The sequence below is a fragment of the Filicampus tigris genome, chromosome 4 (genome assembly GCF_054856515.1).
Source record: "Filicampus tigris isolate MCC_2025a chromosome 4, RoL_Ftig_1.0, whole genome shotgun sequence".
Taxonomy (NCBI): Eukaryota; Metazoa; Chordata; class Actinopteri; order Syngnathiformes; family Syngnathidae; genus Filicampus; species Filicampus tigris.
Genome location: NC_141220.1, coordinates 1470769 through 1497527, shown reverse-complemented (window position 1 = coordinate 1497527; position 26759 = coordinate 1470769). Strand labels below are relative to the sequence as shown.

At 41.6% G+C, this 26759-nt stretch overlaps 1 protein-coding gene across 5 annotated transcripts in view; it reads left to right on the top strand.

Moving 5' to 3' along the window:
- The first annotated feature begins 3251 nt into the window (after window positions 1-3251).
- Window positions 3252-26759, top strand: part of exoc3l1 (exocyst complex component 3-like 1) — a 56085-nt gene continuing 32577 nt past the window's right edge. Inside the window, exons 1-8 of one of the 5 annotated variants that reach the window (XM_086028559.1) lie at window positions 3252-3432; window positions 7085-7263; window positions 7998-8217; window positions 13600-13812; window positions 15684-15877; window positions 16322-16540; window positions 16646-16716; window positions 26485-26602. In XM_086028559.1, the coding sequence (XP_085884685.1) occupies window positions 3390-3432; window positions 7085-7263; window positions 7998-8217; window positions 13600-13812; window positions 15684-15877; window positions 16322-16540; window positions 16646-16716; window positions 26485-26602 (1257 nt within the window). In that variant the 5' untranslated portion in view covers window positions 3252-3389. Of the gene's footprint in view, window positions 3433-7084; window positions 7264-7997; window positions 8218-9490; window positions 9609-13594; window positions 13813-15683; window positions 15878-16321; window positions 16541-16645; window positions 16717-26484; window positions 26603-26759 lie in introns of those variants that run through there. The other 4 variants (XM_086028560.1, XM_086028561.1, XM_086028563.1 and 1 more) reach the window with 4 other exon arrangements.

Below are 26759 nucleotides of genomic sequence, written 5' to 3'. Positions count from 1 at the left end.
GCTGTTAGTATTAGAACTGTTCGATTTTGCCTAACAAGAAAATCCCGATTATTTTCTCTCAAACCCGATTTTACGATTACGATTTCTTTGTAAAATAAAACATGTATGAAAATTTTTGAATGTCTTTTATTTAAACTTAATTTTATTTAAAATTCAAAATGCCAGTCAATCTAACTTAATAAACACAGAACAATCCATTGGGATTAACAGCATTTTACTTACACAATACATTTCAGATCTGTTCTTAATTAAATCAATAATGAAAGAAGAAAGTGCATATCCAATCTGAAACAAAATCATCAACATGAGAGAAGGTAGACAGTCAAGTCTGTAAACTAAACAGTCTGTCAGCAAGTCATTTTGCCAACCAGCTAGTGACTAGCCTTTCACCTTTCTCCCTGGTCTTACTTAAACATAATCAATGATTAGTGCAAAACTGTCACTCAATAATACAATGCACCGTCAAGCTTGAGTACGGATGCACCACCAGAGGTCCGTTGTAGAGGAGAAAAAATGGGACGCCTTTCAGACGTTGAGTTACTTGCTCCCGGGTTGTGTTGTACATGCGGGGCACACACTACACTACAGATCTATACTTGCCCGATTTATTAACTAAATGCTCACTTGCCTGTAGCAGAATTGCCGGTAGCCATGGATGATGTTGTAATTTTTCCGGAATGCACGCTCGTGGGAGGAAGCGGAAATGCAGAGGAAACTACGGTGGCTGAGATACACCTAAAATAAAAAAATTGAACGTGCGGATTTGAACGTTTTTAACATTGTTTTATCTAGAAAATTCAGTTGCGGTTCAAAATCGCGTAATCGAGCAGCCCTAGTTAGTATACTTTGGCCACACACACTGAAAAATGTGACCCAATGGCAAAGAGCAGTTAATGGCAGAACTGGGCATTTTACTAAAAATTGAGCGCCCGTTATTTGTCATCTGTCTGCAGCGTGGGTACACTTCCGTAGTCCGTCGTCTGGGGGTAAAAAAAAACAAAACTACCAGCCTATAGGCCGGTTCGCCTCTGATTTTAAACGGGTTTCCGTCAGCGACTGCAAATTTCAATAGCACTCCACCCCCCACCCTCTGCCCCCAGCCGATGACTCTCATGGCGTCATGGAAGCCTGTTCACAGCCTGGTCCCTCACTCAAATCTGTCCCCCAAGCAACAACAACTCACTATTGTTCCTCGCTGCGCTCGCGGTGGCCATCGAAGCCTCGCTGCAAAAAATAGACTAAAGATGGACTACAGACGTAAAACGGATTAGATACATGGACTTCCAACTATGCTTAGTCCGTCTATTTTAAAATGTTACCTATCATTCGTCAACCGTCAGCAAAACGGGCGTTCGTCATAGGACGATTGACGGACTGGTCCGTCACTAAGATGGAATGCCCACCTCTGGTTAACTGAACAATCAACAATGTAGTACAACGACTGACTGGTGACTCGGCCTTCTTTAAATTACTTCACTCGCTGAAGATTACCGGATATTGCTGAACATTTTCTTTGTTAAGTGCGTTGCTATGGTAATTGTAATGGTAAATGCACTTATATAGCGTTTTATCTACACCTTATGTGTGTAATTATTAATCTGGGTGGGTTGCGTTAAAAAAAAGTAACAAAAGTTTGCTTAAAATAGTTTTAGCCGTTAGTATTACTCTAGAGATGGTTGGCCAAGTTTACTTCACACTTGATCTTTAATGCCCCTATTAACATCAGTAACCGCAGAATTGGACGTTTTAGGAATGCTGTCTTTAACCTCATCCCTAATGAGCTGAATCTTCGGAGTAAAAAAGTGAAGGAAATTGTGAGCTGAATGGGAGGAGCTATTGGTGGTCAGCTGCTCTTGCGTTAGCATTGCTACTGTACCAAACAAGGATTTAAGGATATTTTTATCAAGATTGATTATTCTGGTGAAATTATGAGTTTGTTTTATCTAAAACATGAGCTTCTTCAGCAAGCTATCACACCATGCTTGACAGAAGAGCTCCAGTGTAGTCAGGCACCATTTGCGCTCAAGCTTCCTACATGATTAAGTGCGCGGGTTTCATCTGTAAAACACGGAGTAAGCATCGAAAGATGAGTTTTAAGTCTTAATGGTGCTATGGAGTCAAGCACATTTAACAGAGCAGCATTGAAATCATTTGTAAGATTCCCAATCGAACCAATATAATAAGGAAAGGAAGCGTTTGCCAGAGGCAGTAGCTCAAATAGTGCAATGGTCGGCTGGTCGCTGAAGGACTAATATTGCGGCTTTGATTATGTTCAGAACTAAGGCAGTGAACCAAGACTTGAAATTTTGTAAGTAATGGTCAGACATAGAAAAGGTATACGGTAATACTATTACATTTGAGGTTGCCAACCCCCGGGAGAGCAGTGGTGTCAAACTTGCAGCCTGGGGCCATTTGCGACCCAGAGGATGATATTTTGCGGCCCCTACTTGACACAAAAGGCTAATGTTAGTGCAACACCCAGATTGTTTGCCGTGTCGTTGTCCTGCATGTTTTTTGTTTCACTTATGGGCTACTATAGCTCAAGCTCATAACAGCTTTCGGCGAAACGTTAATTCTGAAGTGACACCAAGTGAAAGGAAAAGATATCCTGGTACCTCGTCCCAGTCATGTCTGTTTCAAAACCTTCCATGAAGAGACAGGTTGGCGACGAGAACAGCCATTATAAAGAAACACAGGAGACAGAATGTTTTTTGTTGAGCATACCAACACCTCTTGAATGCACAGTGAGTGTAGCAGTGCTCAAGAAATCAGACGTTAGACATGCTTTGGATTATGCCAAGTAACAGGTAGGGCTGGGCGATATTGCCTGAAAATAAAATCCACATTTTTTTTTCACAAAAAAAAAAGTTTTGGGGTTTTTTTGTCTCCCATTCTCCATCCTTTTTTTGGATATACTGAATGTTTATCCTTTTTTTTTGGTACAATTCTATGGCTTTACACGGAATAGTGAGGGTCGACTGCTGTACTTGAATCACTATATTGTAGAATACTCAATGCGGCCCAGACACACCCATACTGTATCTCCAGTGGTCCCCACATATTTTAAGTTTGAGACCCATGATTTAGACAAAACATTAAAGTACATTTAATGCGATCCGACAGCTTGCTCCCAGTCTACTGAATGCAGAAAAGCTCCCAGTCGGCTGTGCTCCTTTCCCCTGCCCCTCCCTCCCACTCACCACCATCCTACATAATTCTCTTCCACCCGCTAGCCTCCCTTCCTGCTGGCCTCTCAGTAGGGAAATGTCTGGGGGAGTTGGTATAATTTAGAGAAAAAGTAGAATGGATAAGTGCTATTTCTCTATCCCCCTTTCTTATTTTCCTCATGTGTCGGGAGACTTGTGGGCAGACAGGCGACTGGAATCACAATGTCATCAGAGGATCATAGGAATGTTTGTGGAAAACCAGAAGGTAATACTAGACAAACGCATGTTGTTATTAAGTGATAACGCCCTTTTCTTTAAAGAGCCAGCATAGAACAGTTTATCTTCAACGGAGAAAAAAATGAAAATTAGAAGTGGATGTTGGAGAGATTGAAGTATGCTTCCTGCACTGGCGGTGTGTTATTGAACAAGGCAAGAATTGCTAGGCGTGCAAAATTCTCTCATCACTGACATCTCTCCCTTACCTACGAAAGGTCATTGCTGCCGACATAGCAAAAAGGTTTTGTGTTTCGATCTTGATGCCGAGCTGCATCTTTTTCTGTGTGGAAATAAAATGTTGATTCCAGTGCTTATGCTGGTTCTCTCCAGTCTATCTCACACATTGACAACGTGTACTGTACTACAAGTTAATACTTGGCTCTAAGACTTTATTAAACCTGTAGGAGTGAATATGAATTGTCTGCGTTCCAGCCCACTGATTACCTGTCATGAGTGTACCCCATCTCTCACAATTATTAAGGTAGGTGGGATAGGTACAGATTCATGTGACCCTGAATAGGTACAATATGTCATGTGTTAATGGCGGAATTTAAGAAGGAATGAGCATACACACAAATGCATTCAGATACTTCACTGTGTGTCAACAGTCTGGCATCCTATTGTCAGTCAGTCAATGAATAAATGCTGTTGTTGTCGTGCTGAAACAGTAACTTGTTAGTGAGTTCAGCAGATTGTTTTACATGTTCTCAGATGATTTAGTTCCTCGGGTTAACACTTGGAATGAGTTGTAAAATATTCCTCCCAGATTCCAAACTATGCATGTTAGGTTAGCTGAAGAAGCTAAGTTGTCCATGGGTGTGGGTGTGAATGGTGGTTTGCTTATTTGTGCCCTGTGATTGGCAATCACTCCTGGGTGTGCCCTGTCTCCTGGCCAGTGAGTCAGTTGGAATAGGCTCCAGCAACCTTAATGAGGACAAGCATGAATCAAAAGCAATAATAATTATTAATAATGATAATAATCAGAGCTGGGCATTTTGCTAAAAATTTAGCATCCGTCAGCAGCTAGGGGTACCCTCCCGTCGTCTGTCATCCGTCATGTTTCCCGGGGGAAAAAAGTAGTACCCGTCTATAGGCCGGTCCGCCTCTACTTTTTAGCTGTCCGTCGGCGAGTCAGACTAAATTTTCACTCTCCCGAGCAGGGAAATGGTCATCCAATTAGTGCTTGATGGGAGGGCTCCCATCCATCACCGATTGGATGGCCATTTTCCCGCTGAGGGCCACCAATCAGAAAGAAGCGTTGGCACAGTGCAGCTTTCTATATGAGCAGCGTGTGACTGAGAGCCTCCTAGTCACACAAGTGGCTCGAAGGCACAAAGAGCTCTCCACCTACATTCCCTGCAGAATCAAACGGAGTGCAGTTAGACAAGTGGAGCAGTCATTAAAAACACACTACAATGGGTGCCGAGGATGATGACGGATGGCAAAGGGTTTTCCGTCGATGCTTAATCCATCTATTTTAAAATTTGTCCCGTCATTCGTCGAACATCAGCAAAATGGGCGTCCATCAGTTACAGACCAATGGACCAGTCCATCACATCGACGAAATGCCCAAATGTGGATGTGCATGCATGTGTGTTACTCTTCTCTAATCCTCTCCCAGATAGTTGAATGCCTCATCAAATTATACAATTGAACAAAATAATTCACACACTACTTATTTTTGAGGGAAGTGTTCGAAATGCATCACTCTTTAAACTGGTGGTATAACTCTGGATGGCCATGTAAGCAAAAAGGTTCCATATGACACTTAGCGCATCATGCTTTCCAACGAGGAACGGAGGGGCAGTGAGCGGAGGGGAATCGGGCGCTTCGCTGCGCTTCGCTTCGCTGCGCTTCGTGCAACTTAAGGCATTTCTCACATGTCGGGAGACAGGCGCCTTTGCACGTATGTACTGTATACTTGCCTTTAAGACAGAGTTGGTGAGCTGCATGTTCTTTTAAAAATAATACTTTTTTTTTTAATACTGGTGTTTAAAAAAAATGGTATCAAGACGTTTTTGACGCAGAAAAATCACAGTCCGGTACTGTTACCGGTATCCTGTGAGACACTAATTACGAGTATTGCTGACTTGGAGGTCACAGAAAGCCTACTATATTCTTGGATTGTGTAAAAGCCCTAGGTCAAACGTACTGCGATATGGTTTCGTTAAACCTCTATATGGGGCCTATATATGTTGAGCCATTTTGGAAAATTTTAAATACCAAATCACATATTTTGCTAGGCTTGATGTGGTGTAAAGTTTGGTGAGTTTTCATGCATGTTTAAACCAAAAATCTGATTCATTTCTGCAAATAACAATAAAATAAAATAGATAATAATTTCTTCAAAACAATAGGGACCTCGCAGCAATAACAAGCGAAAGTTTTAAAAAAAAATGGTCAGACACCCATTTTAAGGGGTGACACGTTCGAATAAAAAAAAGGGTCGATTAAGCAGGGGCAGAAGTCGATTTTAGTCTGGCCTACTAAACGGTCCTCGTGCATGTGACATGGTCACAGGGCAGCCAAATTTCATCTCAGCCTACTCAGTCATATGCTTATGTTAACATGGCAGGGAGGTCATTGTTTGTTGTGCGGTCCTCAGTCATGGTTTCATAAAGTAGAATGCATACGTGTCCAGAATTTAGTTCAGCACATTCACGGTGCAAATCGGTGCATGAGATAGATACATTTGTAAAATGGTATACAATTTATTTCAGTTCTTTAAACCAAGCATTGCTTCCTTGCGGTCATCACCAGACAACTGCCTCACACTTTCACACGGGCTGTGATGAGTTGTGGGTCCATCTTGAAAAGTGTGTTGAGATATATTGACCTCTCCAGGAGAGTTGCGCTCAACAGTTTTCAATCTCCAAGCAAGGTAACCACTCTGGTAATCATAGAAATGTTCCTGTGGATTACACATAAAGTTAATATGGAACATTATTTGGAGAACGCACAGTTGTTGTGATGTATCACATCCTACAATGGCAGCAGAATAATGCCTTTTTTTTACGATTCCAGCACTCGTCCTGTCCAACACACACGCTCAGTTACAAGCAACTCGTTTTCAAAAGATTACAATGTGTGAAGTACTAACCAAAACAGTGTTGAACTCATGAAGAAATCCAAATGGCAAAAGTGTCGTTGACTTGACCACGATGCTGCATGTGTCGACATGAACAGTATGTAGGTGGCTGTCATGGCTGCCAGTCATACTTAATTCAAGTGTACATCTGGCACCTGTGTATCGGCCTGTAAGGTTGAGTTTTGACCCAACATAAAACATGGCATACTGGCATATAACCCAATATATAGTTAATTTGAACCAACAATTGGGTTAATTTATAAGAAATAACTCAGAATTTTGACTCAACACAAACAATCCAAAAATTGGGTTAATGAAATAACAAATGAAATAACTTGACAAAAGGCAGCAAGCAGAGCTGCGCCTCTCCAACAACTACTTAACTTTTTTTTCGTTTTAACATTTTTGTCCACAGTGCAACCTGACCCAAAAGCCTTACAGGCTGAGCTACTGTCGCCACATCATCTTTGTTCATGAATGTTCACTTTTGTGGCCTGTCATTGCTGACTTACAACGCTATTGAAAAATAATCTCATTCCGCTATTTTGTACAGATTTCACAATGGTAGTGCCTGATGTGTGGCCAGAGGTGGAGAGGGCAGTGCATTTGGCACGGGGGGCTGCATTGAAGTGGGCATCGGTGGTTTTCTGTCAACCTGAACATCTGAAACGACTGAGCCAGTACAGGAAGAGCGAGAGTCAGAGAACTGCCTCCATATATACCAGACTCAAGGTGATGCACTTTATTTTGTTGTCGGTTTATTTTGTTGTCTCTCAAACGTCTCCAGTTGGTCCAAAATGCTGCTGCTCGCCTCCAAACTGGAGTTCGGAAGAAGGAACATATAACACCAATTCTGGCCTCCCTTCACTGGCTCCCAGTGCATTTTAGGGTACATTTTAAGATGCTTCTATTTGTTTATAAATCTTTAAATGGCCTCGCTCCAGCATACCTCTCCGCGATCCTCCACTCCTATGCTCCTTCCCGCAGCCTCAGGTCTGCGGACCAGGCGCTGCTCGAGGTGCAGAGGACTAAGCAGAGCCTCAGAGGGATCGAGCCTTCTCTGTTGTTGGTGCTTCCCTTTGGAATGTCCTTCCATTAAATGTTATGCAAGCCCCCTCTTTATCCATTTTTAAAACCCGTTTGAAGACACATTTCTATTCATTGGCTTTTGATCCGACGCGAGACTGACAGTTTTTTGCAGTTTTCCAGTGTCTATTGTATATGGTGTTTTGTGTAAATTTATTGCTTTCACTTGCATTATGGCTATTTTGTTGTTGTATGTAAAGTGCTTTGTTACAGCTGTAGATATTGGGAAATGCGCTATATAAATACAATTGTATTGTATTGTATTGTATTGTATTGTATTATGACAGCAATGGAACACACCCAGATGGCAATTACGATAGAATGCACAGTTCAGTGTCTTCTTTTTCAATGCCTTCATTGACCAATATTTTTTCCTCCAGTTGATGGTCCATTCGTACTTGGAAGAAGTGGGCTGGGGTATGGAACAGCTCCGAGAGGCCCAGGCTGAACTGAGGGAGTCATCTCAGGCTTTAAAGAAAGCTGCAGTGGAATTTAGCAGAAACCAAGATGAAATGAAATCTCTGGAGAGGTTGAGAGAAGTGTCAGTTAACCACCGCCAGCTTTTCACAGCTATAAGCTACCTGCCAGGACTTTACTCTGGTGAGATGCTTCCTCATAAGTGGTACTTAGACTGAACACATTGATAAACATTTTGAATGAATAGTCATTGATAATTATCATTTCTGACCTTCAATTTACAGGCATACTGTTAATTAAGATGTGAAACATATTACACCATAAGAACATGGCTGAAGGATGAAAGTACATGTATCCATACAGTAGCCTAATAACATTTAGGAAAACTGGGTTTTAATATTTTCAGTTAGACGTAACGGTTTATGGAATGCATTTGTTTTTTTTTAATCCATTCATCCATCTTCTTTACTGCCTGTTCTATTCAGGGTTGTCAGGAGTTGCAGGTTATCTCAGCTGATTAGGTGAAAAGTAGACTAATTAAACTCTTGACTGGTTGCCAGTGAATAACAGGGAACATAAAGAGATAACCATTCATATTCACATTCACACAGCACATCACACATACTTGGTGCAATGCCTTGGTGGGCGTGTGTATGCTTCTTTTTTTGCCGTATAAGATGCAATGCACATCCACTAAAGTAGGTGGCAGTGGCGCTCTCATTGTCAGAGCTCTGCGCTGTCATCTACCGTCCTCCCAAACACAACAAGGAGTTTCTGTATGACTATTCAAATCTTCTTGCCGAGATCATGCTGCTATATGATGGCGTCCTGCTCATGGGGGACTTTAATATTCAATTTAATTTAATCTATTTACTGTCCTGAAAAACCACTGGCAAAGGACTTCTTGAGACTCATTGACTCTTTCAATTTGGTGCAGTGCGTGTCTGGCTCCACTCACAAGCAAGGACATACTTTAGACCTTTTCCTTACTTTTGGTCTATCGGTCTCAAATTTGAAAATTTTGGACAATGTGCTTTCTGATAATATGACTGTGTTCTTTGATGTAACGTATTCCTGTGCTGTCAGAGCTACTGCTAGTGAGCGCAGCCGCAGGTTTTTTTTAACCTCCTCACTGCTAGTTGGTTCTCTGATGCCTTTGATCGGCTTTGTATTCCCTCTTCAAACACAGAGGAACTCAGCCCTTGGTTCCATTCATCTTGCCATAATATTTTGGACTCCGTGGCTCCATTAAAATATATGCGGCAAAAAATTAGGCCGGATAATGGATAATCCGCATGGATAATTTAAAGTGAAAATCTAACATTTTGATAAATAATTAAAATAGTATGATAAAGACAATTTGACTGTCTATCAATATATCTATACAAAATAGTGTGCTGTTGTTTTAAGACACTGACCGGAGTATTGCATCAGCCACACTACTGAGCTGAGAGCGGGGAAGAGAACAAAGAGACAATTACAACCGAATACATAAATACTTATGGAGACTTGGAAACATTCTACATGGTCGGGGAGAAATAAAAGACTTATTTAATCAATCTACAACCATTTTGGTGAGTTTAAAGTTACCTTACAGTAACTTTCTTGTATGCTACATGTGTGAATGTTAGCTAATGTTACCATCGTAGCTCAGTGGAAATGATGTGTACCAAGAGCACAATTAATTTCCTCCAAATTATACTCCAGTGCGACTTATATATGTTTTTTTTCTTCTTTATTATGCATTTTATGGCTGGTGCGACTTGTACTCCGGAGCGACATATAGTCCGGAAAATACGGTAATTGTTTTTTCTTTTGGTGCCCTGTAGAATGCTCTGCCCTTCTTTTGCTCCTTGTCTACCATTTTCAAAGTGTGGCGTTTCCTCAAATTAGAGACAAGTTTTCTTCCCTACCAAAATGGCCTTGTTTGTATTTGGCGCAGGGCATTGTGGGATGCGGAATGCCAACATCCGGCGCGATATCGCATTTCTTACATTTTTGTAGTTTTTCCATGTAGGCGCAAGAGTGCACTATGTGTGCTAATTTGGTTAAATGTAGTTTGTTATATCGGTACAATACTATTAGAAAATACATTTTTTATTCATAGAAGTGATTGGAAAAAGCATTATTGTATTGGTTTATAAAAAGTATAGTTGTGTAAACCTTTTTGATTTGGTGGATATTCTATTTGTTAAAATTTATTAAATGAATAAATATGTGTGCTGATCTGTTTGTCAATGTTAAGAAATGAGTTGAGCATCTTAAGCCCTTTATGCCACTGAGCAGCAAACAATTGCGAGTGTGTTCGAAGGCAGCAAATGTTACATTCACCAGGGTTCGTTCAACATTAGCGTCAACAGTTTTAGTGATTTTTCATGTCGCATGGAAATTTTGAACATGTAAAGTACAGGCGAGCATCTAACGAAAGTTTGCGAATATTTGTAACTTTGAACGAACCCTGGCAAACCCTAACGTGAATGCGCATTTTTCTACGTTTGCCAGCAGTCGACCATGTTCGCCCGTAAGTGGGATAGGGGCTTTGGAGTTGGGGAGGGGGGCCTATATTTGATGGTTAGATTTGATGGGTAAAGGCAGCGATGCACCCACCATGCATAATGCGGAAATATGTGCGCAATCACCAAAGAGGCATGACTCGTGGAAGTCTGAGGGTGGCCGGAGTTTTCAAGATCAGGAGCTGTGGGTCGTGACCAAAAGAACAAGATCCCACATTCAAGAGGCCGAAATGAGTTGCCTCTGCAGGGTGTCTGGGTTCTCCCTTAGAGATAGGGTGAGGAGCTCGGTCATTTTAGAGGTGCTCAGCATTGAATGTCTCAATCAATCAATCAATCACATTTTATTTATATAGCACTTTTCATACATAAGAATGCAACTCAAAGTGCTTTAAAACATTCAAAGCAAAACATAGAATTATCTTCAATCAAAAGAAAAGATAAATTATTTAAAAGTTGTTGAAAGCCAAACTAAAAAGGTGTGTCTTGAGCTTCCTCTTAAAAATATCAACAGTCTCTGCAGACCTGACATCCTCTGGCAGGCTATTCCAAAGGTGAGGACCAAAACGGCTGAATGCAGCCTCGCCATGCAGTTTGGTCCTCACCCTTGGAATAAATAAAAGGCCCGCGCCAGAGGACCTCAGGATCCGCGAGGGCTGGTATGATAAAAGCAAATCAGATAAATAAGATGGCCCAAGACCATTAACACATTTATAAACTAATAAAAGTACTTTAAAATCGATCCTGAAACACACAGGGAGCCAATGCAGCAATTTCAAAACTGGCGTAATGTGCTCCCGCCCTCTGGTTCTCGTCAGCACCCGAGCGGCTGAATTCTGCAGTAGTTGCAGTGGTGAAATGCTCTTTTTCGGGAGGCCAGAGAGCAGGGCATTACAGTAATCTAAACGACAGGAAATAAAGGCATGCATCAGCACTTCCGTGTTAGCCTGAGAGAGAAACGGGCGGACTCTGGCGATATTCTTAAGGTGATAAAAACCAATCTTGGTTACATTTTTAATATGAGGAATAAAACTGAGCTCAGAGTCAAAAATGACGCCAAGGTTCTTCACACAGTGTGAGGGATTAAAAATGTGTAGTTTTGGTAAAAGCTTCTCTCTCTGACCTTCGGGACCGATAACTAAAACCTCAGTCTTGTCCTGATTGAGCTGTAGGAAATTATCCCCTGATGACATCCCAGAGGGGAAGCATATAAAGATTAAAAAGTAGGGGGCCTAAAATCGAACCTTGAGGAACCCCACATTTAATTTCATGAGTTTTAGAGGAACAAGTATCCATACTTACAAAGAAATATCGGTCTGTGAGATAGGAATAAAACCAGTCAAAAACAGTACCAGAGATGCCCACTAGATTTTTAAGTCTATTTAATAAAATTTGGTGATCTACTGTATCAAAAGCAGCGCTTAGATCCAGTAGCACCAAGACTGTGAGTTTTCTCACGTCTGCAGTGCACCTAATATCATTTAAGATCCTTAAAAGAGCAGTCTCCGTACTGTGGTTCATCCTAAAACCAGATTGATATTTCTCCAAAATATTATTTGTATTTAAAAAATGATTCAACTGGATGAAAACCAGTTTTTCTAAAATCTTACTTAAAAACGGTAAGTTGGATACGGGTCTGTAGTTATTAAAAACGCTCGGGTCAGAACCGCTCTTCTTCAGAAGGGGCTTCACCACCGCCGTTTTAAAGGCAGCGGGGAAGACGCCTGTCTGAAGAGAGCAATTGACTATATTTAAAATTTGTTCTTCAAAAAATCCATAAAATGTCTTAAAAAGAAATGTGGGAATTGGATCCAAAAGGCAGGTTGTTGGGTTTACCTGGGAGAAAACTCGAACAAGTGTCCTTGCATCAACCAGGGCAAAATTTTCCAGTGTTTCCTTATGTAAATATGATTGTCCGGGTTTATTAAAACTTGTGTTTTGACGGGCTAAAAGACTGGATCTTATGTCATCGATTTTACTTCTGAAGTGGTCTGCAAAGTCCTCACAGAGAGCATCTGTTGGTCTCTGTGGGGACTTATTAAAATCAGAACTAGTTAAAAGTTCAAAGTGTCTGTTCCTTCGCATTGAGAGGTGCCAGATGAGTTGGCTCAGGCATCTAGCTAGGATCAGGGGCATGTCTAGTCACCTTGGGGGCCAAAGGCAAAAGTGACCATGGGCCCAGTGCATTTTTTTTTTTTATCCAGTACATTGACGTTGCATTGCAAAAGGTTCAGTCATTTTGTCATTGACAAAAGGACCAATGTCAGCGCTGCCTGGGAGCCCCTTCCAGCTAGGGGCCCTAAGCAGCTGCCTACCCCGTTGTGGCATCTCTGCCTAGGATGCCTCCTGGGCGGCTCTTCGGTGAGGTGTTCTGAGCATGTCCCACTGGGAGGTGTCCTTGGGAATGACCCAGGACACATTGGAGAGACTTGTCTCCCGGCTGGCCTAGGAATGCCACGGAATCTCTGGACAAAGCTGTCTGGGAGCTGGACAAAGTGTCTGGGAGAGGGCAGTCTGTGCCTAAAGCTAGTGCCCCCGCAACCCAACTCTGGATAAGCAGAAGAAAATGGATGAATGGATGGATGGACTAACAGTTTCTTTTCTAGATGAAAAATATATGAAGAGAACTTCTTTGTGAAACTTAGACCATCTGGACTCTATAGGTCCTTTAAGTTCTTCTTTGGAGCAACACCCAACCTGGCTCAGATGGATGAACACAGAACTGAGTCAATGTTTTGTAGAACTGCCTCAGCAGCTCTTGTGATGGACAGTGTTTCTTCAGTAGCTTTTCCCCCTCATAGTTTGTAATAATTACAATCCATTAGCTGGTATTTGTTGGACATTCTTTTTAAAAACCTTCAGTTGTGCAAATGCAGTTGTATCTTGTATCTTTCAATGAGTAAACTCCACGTATTGCAAGATCAAAAACATACAGTATATCATTTTTCATTTTACCATCATATTATTTAGGAAAAGAGTATAAAAGTATGTCAGTTGACCACAGTTTATTAATTTGCAACCAAAAATTAAGTTGTTGTTTTTTTTTTCAGTGCAGTTGGGAGCATGGTTTTGCAAACTGAGCGTCTGGTGGAGTCAAGAAGGCTCCTGGAAGCCCATGCTTACCTGATGAATCTGGAGCAGTGGCAGAATGATATCCTCTGGCAGCTTAATGGGGCTGCTGGGATGCCAGGAAGTGAGCTCAGCACTGATGACCAGGAGCTGGTGTCCAAATACTTCTCTGGTGTTAGGAACCTGGGAGAGACTCTGGGTGAGGCAACCTCAACAAATTAACAGAGATGGGCATTCTATCCCAGGACGGAACGGTCCGTCAGTCCGTCCCAGATGGACGCGCATTTTGGGGACGGAGGACGAGAACGTTTTTGAAAAAGGACAGAAGTGGGTTTTCGTTAGAGTGTTGATATGTTTTTTTCAGGGCCAATACCGATTATTTGTAGTCAAGGCAGCCGATAACCGATATTTAGAGCCAATATTAATTTTTCGTAATAAAGGAAATCTAATCAAAATCTAAAAAAAAATGTAAAAAAAAGAAAATTCTTAACTTTTTTTAAACGTCTTAAATGTAGGGGTTTTTTTTGTATTATTATTAGTATAATTTTTTGACAATATACTTCTTTATCAAATTCTAACAAAAAGTTCAGGGAGCACCCAGTGTCGTCAGCATGTCTTAAAAAGTGAAATGAAAACACTTAAAAATAGCTCCATATCATTTTCGACAGTAAATGAAGTTCTCCAAAATTTCAAAATGACAGAAAATTCAACTTTCACATATCTTTGTTTTGATTTGAACACAATTTTAAATTGATTTCTTATCGACCATCATATTTTTTAAAAAGGCAGATGCCGATATTGGTCAAAACGCACAATATAGGCGGCAATAATCGGCCCGGCCGAGAATCGGTCTATCCCTAGTTTTTGTCCGTCCCTTTAATCATCCCTAACTGGGTCAAGTATCGCCTGACGTGTTGTGTTGGGTTCTTTTAAAATGAAAGACCGCTGTTCTCTTCTGCGATATCATGGAGCCACCTTTATAAATAGCCCACAACAGACTATAGAGTCCTTTTTTTCTTTTCACGTGCGTTCCCTGCAGTAACATCGTACTCACAGGCATAGTCTGCCCTCCAGTGGTTCAACACATGTAATACCATAGGGAAACATGCCCAGCCCGTCTTGCGTGTGTAATCCGGCATAAGGTATGTATGGAGCATGGGAAAAAGATGGATAGCATTTTTTTTTTTGTTAACTAACTTAAAATTTAGTACGTACCTTATCCCTTTACAAGCAAGTATGTCCTTGTCTTGGACATCTCTAGAGCATAAAAATCTGTCCAAACTATCATGCCAGCGCCACCGTACACTTAAAACTAGGACCCGGAAGTGGAAGTCTTTCATTCTCCTCATAAAATAACATTGCCTTATTTTTGCAATACCGTATTTTCCGGGCTATAAGCTGCACCATTATATAAGCAGCACCCACTCTATTTTTAGAATATTTTTGAAAAAACCTTAAATAAGCCCCACCTTTATATAAGCCGCACCTATCTATGTTGAAACCTTTTATATTTACTGCATTTACAGAACGATTATGAACTGTAAATGTACATGTATGTACCTGAGAGGATTCTTTCCTAACAGTGCCTTTTAACACTGCAACAACGTTGCTGATTAAAACAGAAGAGAACGAAGAGAAAATAAACAGTACTTCTCTTCATTTCACTGTCGACTGCCGCTCCAGTTTGTCAGCTAATGTCCACCTGACACCACCATCTATTTTTCTACTACATTCTACATATGCAGCTGTCTTGTTTTATATTAATAAAGTCCGCCGATGCTTGAACATTGCATCTATTGACTAGCTGGCACTGCCAAGCTACTGTATTTTTTTTTAGTTCAAGTCATGAATAATTTGGGCAATGGGTGCAATTTTTGGGGGCTTGAGCATCTGCCCACAAAAAATGTCTGAGCACTGCCTGGAAACCAATTAATGTAAATCTGTCTAAAATTAATGATTCCATTTTGTAGTTATAAATGTGTATACATTGTTTAATGTGTAGGACGTGTTGTGTATCTGTGCATGCAATTTTTTTTCACCATTACAAAATTTCATTTACCATCATTGCAGGAAAGGAGCTGTGGGCAGTCGTGAGCAATGCCTTCACTGTGGTTCGCCAAAACCCCACATCATTTGTATCAACTGTGAGGATTATAGAGCGGGAAGAGGCTATTGACAGAACTCTGCTGGAGGAACGAGTCGAGAGCAATGTCAGGCCCCTACCCCCTGGACGACCTCGTTGCTGGAGAGCACGTTTCTTCCAGGTGCCTCCTCTATCAAATTTTCTTTACAATATCTAAAGTCTAAACACGACATTATGATTAATATTGCTTTTATGAAAAAGTAATTATGCAGCAAAATACAGTACACCTCTTTTTATCCATCTCAGGGGGTGGCCATTTTTCCACTTATTGTCAACTGAAAATGACATCACAGTTGCTCAGGGCTTTGGTAACAACCAGCCACAGCTCGCCTGTTTTCTGAGTTTGGTCATGTGATGTTTGCAAGCTTTGGTTATTTCCTGAGCCCTGGGCAATTGTGATGTCATTCTCAGTTGACAGTTGCTGTTTGATTCATATTCCATAAATGCAATATTATATCAGAATACCGTATTTAGACTAGTGGGGCCGCAAAGAAAATGTTTGACATCTTCTTGAACAAACTTTCTAATTTTAGATGACTTAATATATGGATTTCATCCTTTTTAGGTACTAGAGGAGGCAGTGACTGCTCGGTTTCGGAGTGTGTCTTACCTTCACACACAGGGTCTAGGTTTGGCAGGACACCTCTCTACTCTGCAGCATGCTGTCATGGCAGATCTGGCGACAGTACGCCACTTGCTGGAACCCTGTGTACCACCACATTACCGCCTCACCAGAGCCTTCCTTAGGGCGAGTCACCACTGTTTACATGCTCACTTGACACAGGTGAGACACTTGACACCAAAATGACAGCAATTCAATATTTCCCTATTACTCTAACTATCGCCATAAGACGATACATGTACAGTATGAGTAATTTTTGTGTTGTAGGTTAGCAGTTGGGACCTGGAGAGTGGTGAGATTTTCGCTGTGCTCAACTGGGTACTACATATCTACAACAGGTGAGGTCAATCACCTTCACAGACTGAGTACTTAATTACATACTGTACCTGTTTGTCTGTATGAACAAGTTGATAGCTTTGACACTGGCTAAGGCTAACCTCTGTGCTAAACCAGCATCTCAGCTGCTTTTTATTCGCTTATTTTCTTTAGCTAAAGTTCATGACTGAGAGAGTCTGAAAATAAACTGCCAAATCAAGAGTTTTGCCATCCAATTTAGATCTTTTCACAATATCACAACTCAACTTTATTGCAAATGTCTTCAGGAATTCCACAGTGCTCAGCCAGCACCCAAGATCTTCTGTCAGTCAAAATGTATCCTTGCTAATCACAACCCATATAGCGATAAACTGTAGATGAATGTGAGGCACTTCAGGGGGCACCATAAATCAGGTGGAAAATATAGTAATGATAACAGCAAAATACATAGCTGTATTTGCTTAACATCACTGGTTTATATGAATGCTGTATGTACCTCCGGACAGCAAAGGGCGTTCGCAAAAGAGGAGCAGATTGACGGCGGAGCTCAGACGTTTTTTGAAAGTGTTCCCTGTCTGTACATGTGATGAAGCCAAGTGTGATAAAGTACCTTCCTCCTCAAAGTAAAGGTTTGGTCATTGAGAACCCACGACGAAAACATTACATGGTGTCAGAAGATGGTATTGAGGTGAAGTAAGGGACGCAGATATTGACGACGAGGACAAGTCACCGAAGTGAGCTAACATTAGCCACCCAGCTAACGATATTGACGCATCAGCTCATCAGCGAACGTTGTGTTGCTAACTTGCCGAGAGAGAAAGAAGACTAGCGACGACAACATGGACGGCTTACACCCACCACCCGCCCTTCAGCTTACTGGGAATGTGGCTGAAAATTTGGAGGAGATTTAAACAACGCTTTGCTTTGTACATATCGGCAATGGGACTTGACGAAACATGTGACAAGAAGCAAGCGGCAGTGTTTTTGCACGTTGTGGGTGAGGACTTCAAAACTTGAAGCTTATAATACATTCACGTTTGCTGATGTGACGAAATGAAGTTGTATAAGATAATGGAGAATTTTTAAGCTTACTGCATACCTGAGAAATGTGACATTTGAGAGGCATAGATTCTTCACATATGTTCAGAAGACAGGAGAAACAATCGACCAGTATGTAACAGAGCTATGGAACAGAAGTAAGACATGTGAATTTGGAGGATTGACGGACTCGTTAATAAAAGACAGACTTGTGTGCGGGATTCCTAATAATGGTCTAAGAGAGAGGCTACTGAGAGAGGAAAATCTTGACCTGGAAAAAGCTTTGAAAATATGCAGAGCGGCTGAGACTGTAAAAGTGCAAGCAAAAGAGCTGGTTGGTGATAGTTGCAAAGTAGATGCTGTGAACAAGAGCTCACACAGAGTCAATAAAAAGAATAATGCCTCTGAGATTCAACAGAAATCAAAGTCATCATTCAACAAAGATAGTAAAGAAAAAACTTGTGGTCGTTGTGGCACGCAGCATCCTCCTAAAAAATGTCCGGCTTATGGCAAAACATGCAACAACTGTAACAATAGTAATCATTATGCTCGGTGTTGCATAAATAATACCCAGAAACAAAGCAAAGTCCATACAGTGGATGAAGATGACACTGGGGAATTCTATGTGGATATAGTGACAGAAAACAAAGTGGAAAAGAAGGATTGGATGATGACACTCAAAGTGAATGACACGCACATGGAGGTTAAATTGGATACCGGTGCCCAGGCGAATGTCATATCAGAAATAGAGTTCAAGAGAATCAGACCCAGACCCAAAATACATCCATCTAAAGCAAAAGTAAGTGGATACTCAGGAACAAGAATACCTGTAAAAGGAAAATGCATTGTTAAAGTGACACACAAGGACCAAGAATATACACTAGCATCCCTGGTGGTGCCAAAGAAGGTGCAGCCCATACTAGGTTTAGATGCCTGTGAAAGACTGAATCTAGTTAAGAGGGCGCTGGTTGTGGAAACTGATGATGACATGGATTATAATAATTTAATGGAAAAATATAGTGATCTGTTCCAGGGTCTTGGCTGTCTTTCAGGAAAACACACAATCAGAGTGGACAGCGGTGTGCCACCAGTCAGTCATCCTTACCGCAAAGTACCATTTGCTATTCAAAAGCCACTGAAAGAAGAGCTGGATCGGATGGAGAACCTGGAGGTGATTGAAAAGATCGATGAACCAACCGAGTGGGTGAGTTCTCTTGTTATGGTTGAGAAAAGGAATGGTCAGCCAAGGGTATGCCTGGACCCGAGAGATCTAAATCGAGCTATACAGAGAGAACATTTCAAGCTCCCTACAAGAGAAGAAATAATGTCACAGTTTGCAAATGCAAAATATTTCAGCAAGCTGGATGCATCATCCGGATTTTGGCAATTAAAGTTGGACGAGGCAAGTTCAAAACTATGCACATTCAACAGTCCATTTGGCAGATATAGATTTCGACGACTGCCATTCGGCATTGCTTCAGCGCCCGAGGTGTATCATAAAACAATATACACGATATATGAACACCTGGAAGCAGTGGACACATCAATGGATGATATCATTGTCTGGGGAAGCACAAAAACAGAACATGACATGAGACTGAGAAATGTTTTTGAGGCAACCAGAAAAGCAAATCTGAAGCTGAATAAAGAGAAATGCCAGCTCGGAGTGACGGAACTGAAATTTGTAGGGGACATCCTGAGCAGTGTAGGCATCAGACCGGATGCCAGAAAAGTATCAGCAATCGAAAATATGCCAAGGCCACAATGCAAGAAAGATGTATAGAGGTTTAATGGCATGATCAACTACATGAGAAAATTCATACCCCTTCTCTCTGAAAAGATGGCGCCACTGAGACAACTGACTGAAAAGAAAATTGAATGGGAGTGGAACCATGAACATAAGAAAGCGTGATGTGATTTGAAGAAGTTGCTCACAGAAGCGCCAGTTTTGAAGTTTTATGACCCGACAAGACCTATTAAGATCTCGTCAGATGCATAACAGAATGGGCTTGGAGCAGTTCTATTGCAGAAGTATGGTGACTGGCAGCCTGTTGCATATGCTTCACGATCCATGACAGATGCAGAGACAAGATATGCACAGATTGAAAAAGAGCTGCTCAGCATAACATATGCCTGTGAAAGATTTCACCAGTTTGTGTCAGGGCAAGCAATCAGTGTTGAAACTGACCATAAACCATTGGTTGCATTGTTCCAGAAGCCACTCAATGACTGTCCACTAAGAATCCAAAGAATGATGATCCGACTGCAACGTTACACACTCAACGTGATGTACACCCCTGGGAAGCTGATGTATACAGCTGATACGTTATCCAGAGCTGTGGATCCAAAAGAACCAGCAAACATGATGGACAATGATGTACAAGTATATGTGAACATGATCACAACTGCAATGCCTGTCTCGGATGGAAAGATGGAGCTCATAAGAAATGAGACAAGCAAAGATGACACTTTAAAAACCCTATGCGAAACTATCATAAATGGATGGCCTAACTGTAAGCAAAACAGTCCAACTGTTATTCAAGAGTACTGGAACTGCAGAGCAGAACGGTCTGTGGTGGAAGGCATCATCTACAACGGAAGCAAGATAGTCATTCCAAAGAGTCTATGCGGAGACATGCTGATAAAAATACATGCAGGACATCTTGGCATTGAAAAATGCAAAACGAGAGCATGTGAGGTGATGTATTGGCCACGGATTAATCAGGATGTCACAAATGCGGTGTCAAGCTGCTCAACATGTTTGAAATACCAAGTAAGCAATCCTGCTGAGCCACTTAAGCCACACCCTGTGCCAGACTGACCTTATCAGAAGGTGGGTGCTGACCTCTTTGTTTCCGGAAGAAAGGACTACATTGTCGTCACTGACTATTACTCCCTGTATCCAGAGCTTTGTAGATTGCACACTACAACCGTAGAGACTGTGATTACATCCATGAAAGCCATATTTGCAAGACACGGTGTGCCGAGTGAGGTTGTTAAGGACAATGGACCTCAATTTGCCAACATGAAGTTTAGACAGTTTGCAGAGGCGTGGGACACAACATCGAGGCCTCACTACCCGCAGTCCAATGGGCTTGTGGAAAAGTCGGTACAAATTGTAAAAAGACTAATGGGCAAGGCACGAGACAGTGATACGGACTTCTACCAGAGCCTACTGGTATACCGCACAATGCCGCTTGAGTGTGGTGTGTCGCCAGCTCAACTCCTTATGGGACGACGCCTGAGGTCAAACCTGCCCATCCAGGATGGTCTACTTAGGGTGACGGAGGAAAACAGTGTAAAGATGTTCAAGGAGCAGCAAAAAGCAAAACAAAAGTTCTATTATGACAGAGGAACAACGGACCTACCTGAACTGCATGCTGGAGACCAAGTGAGGTTTAAAGACAAAACAAACACATGGACACAGAAAGCAAATGTTTTAAGTGAAGTTCAACCAAGGTCAGATACCATTCAAACAGAAGATGGAGCTCTCATGAGACGAAATCGTAGAGATCTTCTCAAAGAACCTGCAGCTGGAGAACAGAGGGTTGAGGCTGCTGAAAAACCTCAACACACACTCAAGACTCCATCACATGAGTCACCTATCCTTAAACAAGAACCAACACTCAGAAAATCCGCAAGAAATGTAAAGCCACCTGAGAGACTCATTGAACAGATTTAAAAGTGTTTATGTGTTGGTTGTGAGGTTATGATTACATATCTATATCCCTTTACGTACAGTTGTATACTTGGTAGTACAGACTGAGGTTAGAAAAGCTGATTTTGTTAAATTAACTCTAAATTAACAACTATAAGGAGACTTAATATTCTGTTTCAATTAGATTCATTAGATAAGACAGCGTTAAATTTGTTGAGCCAGTAAATGGCATAATGTTCAAGAAGTGTTCAATTAAAAAAAAAAAAAAGAAAGGAAGATTTAATGATAACAGCAAATACATAGTTGTATTTGCTTAACATCACTGGTTTATATGAATGCTATATGTACCCCCGGACAACAGAGGGCGTTCGCAAAAGAGCAGCAGATTGACGGCGGAGCTGAGATGTGTTTTGAAAGTGTTCCTGTCTATACATGTGATGAAGCCAAGTGTGATAAAGTACCTTCCTCCTCAAAGTAAAGGTTTGGTCATTGAGAACCCATTACAGAAAATACACATTTAGTATACTGTAATTACTGTACAGTGTAAGGAAAGTAAAGGCAAGGCAGCTTTACTTATATAGCGCATTTCTTACACAAGGTAACTCAATGTGCTTCTAGTTACAAAACATTTAAAGGCAACATTTAAAAAACACGATCATTTAAGACATTTTTAAAAAATAGAAAAAATAAAAAGTAGCTGATTACAATTATTAAAAGAACATACAAGAACATGATTTTGGAACAACTGATTATAGAAATACTCCTAAAGACCTTAAAGGGCTGGTTGGGCGGGGTTAGCCATGTTTTCAGTAACAAGTTCATTTTATATGTTTTTTGATCAGTAAAATAAAAAGAGACATTTTCTATTTTATCAATAAATTTGGGAGAAATCAGGAAATAAGTGACTCCATGAATAACGCCTCTTGTTAATGAGGAAAATGGCCGCGCCCCCTACCGTTCTAATCCTTGTTTGGTCAGAGTCACTGGAGGGACCAATTACAAACTCTCCATTGGAACTCATTGTAGTTTCATTGCTTATGTGAAGGCAGGAAGGTGCTTTTTAATACCGATGTAATTTTTACATGCAAACCTATTATATAAGGCAGTGGGCAGGAACTCATCTGACACATTTCCACTCACGGTGCCCCGTTACTATAACAACACTCAAACCCTGATATAGCAGTGAATGTAACTGGTCGTTGATTGTTTAACAATAAAACATCAACATAACATTAAATGAAAAAGAACAGGTACAGTTAACTGTAACACTTAGCAATCCCAGAAGTCTTTGCGGCAGAGCAGTTAAACAAGTGGGCAGAGCTTACTTTAACTCTATGCTCTCCATGAAGGTCTAGAAGACGTAGAAGGCTGTAAAACCAGAAGCACTAATCTGTGCACTGCCTGGAATGATTACAACAAAGTCCACCACTCAATGCCACACACATGGAAATTGGAATGCTTGGAACTGTACAATGTCAACGGGATTCTAAGACCCTTCATCAAGAACACAGTGAGGACTTAAACTCTGGAGGCCAACTCAAAGCCAGTTGCAGAGGTGAATATCAAATGTGGCATATTCCAAGGAGATGCTCTGACCCCACTACTGTTCTGCATAGGCCTGAACCCACTCATAATCAAGAGTGGTTTCGGGTACCGGTTCAAAAGTGGAACGATCAGCCACCTCCTCTCCACGGATAACATCAAGCTGTGTGCTAAGAACGAGCGTGACATCAACTCCCTGATTCATCTCACAAGGATATACAGCAATGACATCGGAATGTCATTCGAACTGGATAAGTGTGGGTGAATGATATCTCGGTAAGGGAAAGATAATCACAACCGATGGGATTGAACTACCTGAAGGCAGCATAGCAGATGTGCAGGACAGCTACAAATACCTTGGAATTCCACAGGCAAATAGGAATCGTGAGGAGGCAGCCACGGCCAAATAACTGGTGGGCAATTCATTTTGCAAAAGGGCCACATGAGAAACGCAACCGCTTCCCGAGAGCCAAGCCAACATTCCAATGCCTACTTTGTTCTATATTATGTAATTAGGAAAAGCATAGTTTCATTAAAATGCTATGTGTGTTGATATGGTATATCTTGTTGTAATTAGGAAATACAAACTTTAAAATTAGAAGCAGTCATTATAATTACATATTTACACATTAAAAATTCTAACATTAATTTTGTGCGCCAACCACCAACTCATTAGCCGTTCCTAGTCAGGACTCCCAAATATACAGATAAGTGGGAAGTATTATATTATTGACAGTGATGTATACAGTGGTGACTTAAAATACATCCAACACATGGTCTGGGGGACCACTGTGAGGACCAGGCAGAGACTGTTGGCAGCCAGATGTGGCCCCTGGGCTTTGCCATACTTTGCCGAGTTCTGGCCTACATGGATGACCTTACGACGCTCGGTACGACAAATGCCTACATTGCACGGCTGCTAAGAAAAGTCTACGAAAACATTGAGCAGGCTCGCATTAAGACCAAGCTGAGCAAGTCCAGAAGCATCTCAGTTATCAATGGGAAGCTGTCAAACCACCACTTCCACCTTGGTGAAGAACCCATCCCAAAGATTTCTGATAAGCCTATCAAGAGCCTTTGTTACTGGCGTGATGCCTCCCTGAAAAGATAAGGAGCAAGTGGTGCAGCTCAGGAAAGAGGTAGCCAGCAGCCTGGTGAACATCAACAGAAACTTACTCCCTGGCAAGTTGAAGCTCCGATGCATGCAATGCAGACTGCTTCTACAACTCCTGTGGCCACTAACGCTATACGAGGTCCCACTCTTAAAGGTGGAAACGCTGTAGAGAATAGTTCGCTCATATGCGAAGAAGTGGCTTGGCCTTCCCAGGAGCCTAAGCAGTATCAGGCTCTATGGTGAAGGGATGCTACACCTACCCATTTGCAGCCTGGCAGAAGATTTCAAGTGTGCCAAATTCAGACCAGAGATGTTGCTACTGGATTCAAGCGATCCATTTGTAGCCCAAGATGGCCCCACCGTGGCCACTGGGAGGAAGTGGACCCCGCTGGCTGGAACTAAAAAAGCAAAGACAGCACTCAGGCACAAGGACATCGTGGGGTGAGTGCAGGAGGGAGGGGTGGTCTTGTCACCATTACACCCACGTGGAGCATGGCCACTACATCCGAGAGACGCAAAAGCTGGTGGTCCAAGAGGTACGTCAGGAAAAGGTAGCAAGAAGGTGTGCCCAAGATGTGGCCCAGCCAAAGCAAGGGCAAAGGATGGCATGGGAAGGAGTGGAGAAGTGAAAGAGCTGTGAGAGATGGTGGTATTCAGGGCAAGTTTTACTGTACGATGTCCTGCCTCCTCCCGCAAACCTTAACCAGCGGTACGCTTAAGGCCCCAGCAGCAACACTCACGTTCATCTTGCTGGTATGTAAGAACAATCTCACTCAAGGCCGTTACAGCTAACATCACAACCCGATGTTAAGGCATCTTGCCGATGTGCTGGAGTGTCAACGGTTAAAGGTGAATGCCCTTCCACCCTCCATCAGCCATGACATTCTCTGTCCCCTTAACGTGCAAAATGGTCAGATCATAGCCTTGCAAAAACAAAGACCACCTAACCAATGTCTGATTGGGAGACCTAAAAGATCCCAAGAATGTAAGGGGGTTATGATCGGTGTATACCACCAGGGGTGCCCCACTGATGTAAACATCAAAATGCTGCAAAGCCCAGATCAGAGCCAGCGCCTCCTTTTCAATCACAGAATAGCTACTCTGATAACGATTGAATTTTTTAGAAAAGAAGCTAACTGGTCTCACCACCTCATGGCCATCCCCCTGCAGAAGAACTGCTCCTGCTCCCCCCTGACTAGCATCCACCTGTAGCATAAATGGCCAGTCAAAAGAGGGAGCTGCCAAAACAGGAGACGAACACAGCAGGCGCTTCACATTCTCAAAAGCTTGCTGACAGGCTGAAGACCAAACCAATTTTGCCTTTGCCTTCAGTAGCTCGGTCAGCGGAAAAACAACAGATGAAAAAGTTCTGCAAAAACTCCTGTAATACCCCACCAACCACAAAAACCTTCGCCCCGACCGGCGCAACGCAACCCTGTCCAACCACTCGGCCAAGATAAGTCACCTTCGCCACTGCAAATTCAAATTTTGCCAAGTTGATGGTAAGTCGTGCCAAAGTCCCCCGCCTACTGCCCGAAGACAGCTGGGATAGGCTCCAGCACGCCTGCGACCCTTGTGAGGATAAGCGGTATAGATGATGGAAGGGTGTTTGAAGTTCATGCACTTTCAATTAAGTATTATTTAAGTAATCGGTTGTCATTCTTATGTTGAGGCAGCAAAGGGAGGAAATTGTTAAAAAATAACTGATAAGTTACTTTGAAAGTAACTAAGTTGTTTTGATAATAAAGTAATCAGTAAAGTAACCACATTACTTTATTGAGGAATAATCAGTAATTGGATTATTTTCTCAAGTAATCTGTGACAACACATCTTAGTCTATGTGCATCATAGACAAATTGCTCAATAATTTGAGCTTTTATTACGGAGAGTAAATATAAGATCAGTGGTGTATTTTGCGCAAAAAAAACCCCATGGTAAACCACCAAACAAAAATAGTATGCAAGTATGCATACTGAACATAATATATATATGCTGTACCTTCATGAGTCTGTTTTATTTATATTTTTATTTGGCTAAGTAGGGCTGGTTATAATTCAATATCGTGATAGACACGTGAACAATATTGATAGAAGTTGCGCTCGATATAATATCGTTAAAAGAAAAATCTGGAAACAAACGACATTCTGTGTGCTGTCAGCAGAGGCTACATTATGACGTTACATTTGTGCCACAGTTACAAGCATCTAAGAGGAAAAGTGTGTTTTCTTTTGCCATTTTTTGGTCTAATCTTGTGTTTGCGACCCCCAAAAAATCCCCCTGGTTAGTTTTAATGCACGGCGCCATGGTGAGTGTCAAAGCAAACTCTCATATCTTCTGGTCATATCTTCACTATAATCTTTTTATCACTGGCATTGAATAAAATCACCTATTTGGCATGCACGGCAATTAGTTCGAAAAAACTCTGTCTTGGTTTGGCAGCTCTGAAATGATGGGTCATCCAGAGCTGCTGTATGAAATGAAGGGGGAAGATCTGGAACCGCTGATCTTTCCTGAGGTATTGGAGCATCTTCAGAACAAATATGTTACAAGCGTTCGGGTGAGTATTTGAAATACATTTCCACAATCAGTTGTCTTATGAAATGAAATGTCGTTGATATTATAATACTGTATTCAATTGAATATACATTGAGTCATTTTCCTGTTCAACAAAATGCATGGTAGGAGTCCCTCATAGCTTTCTGGTTGTTCTTGTA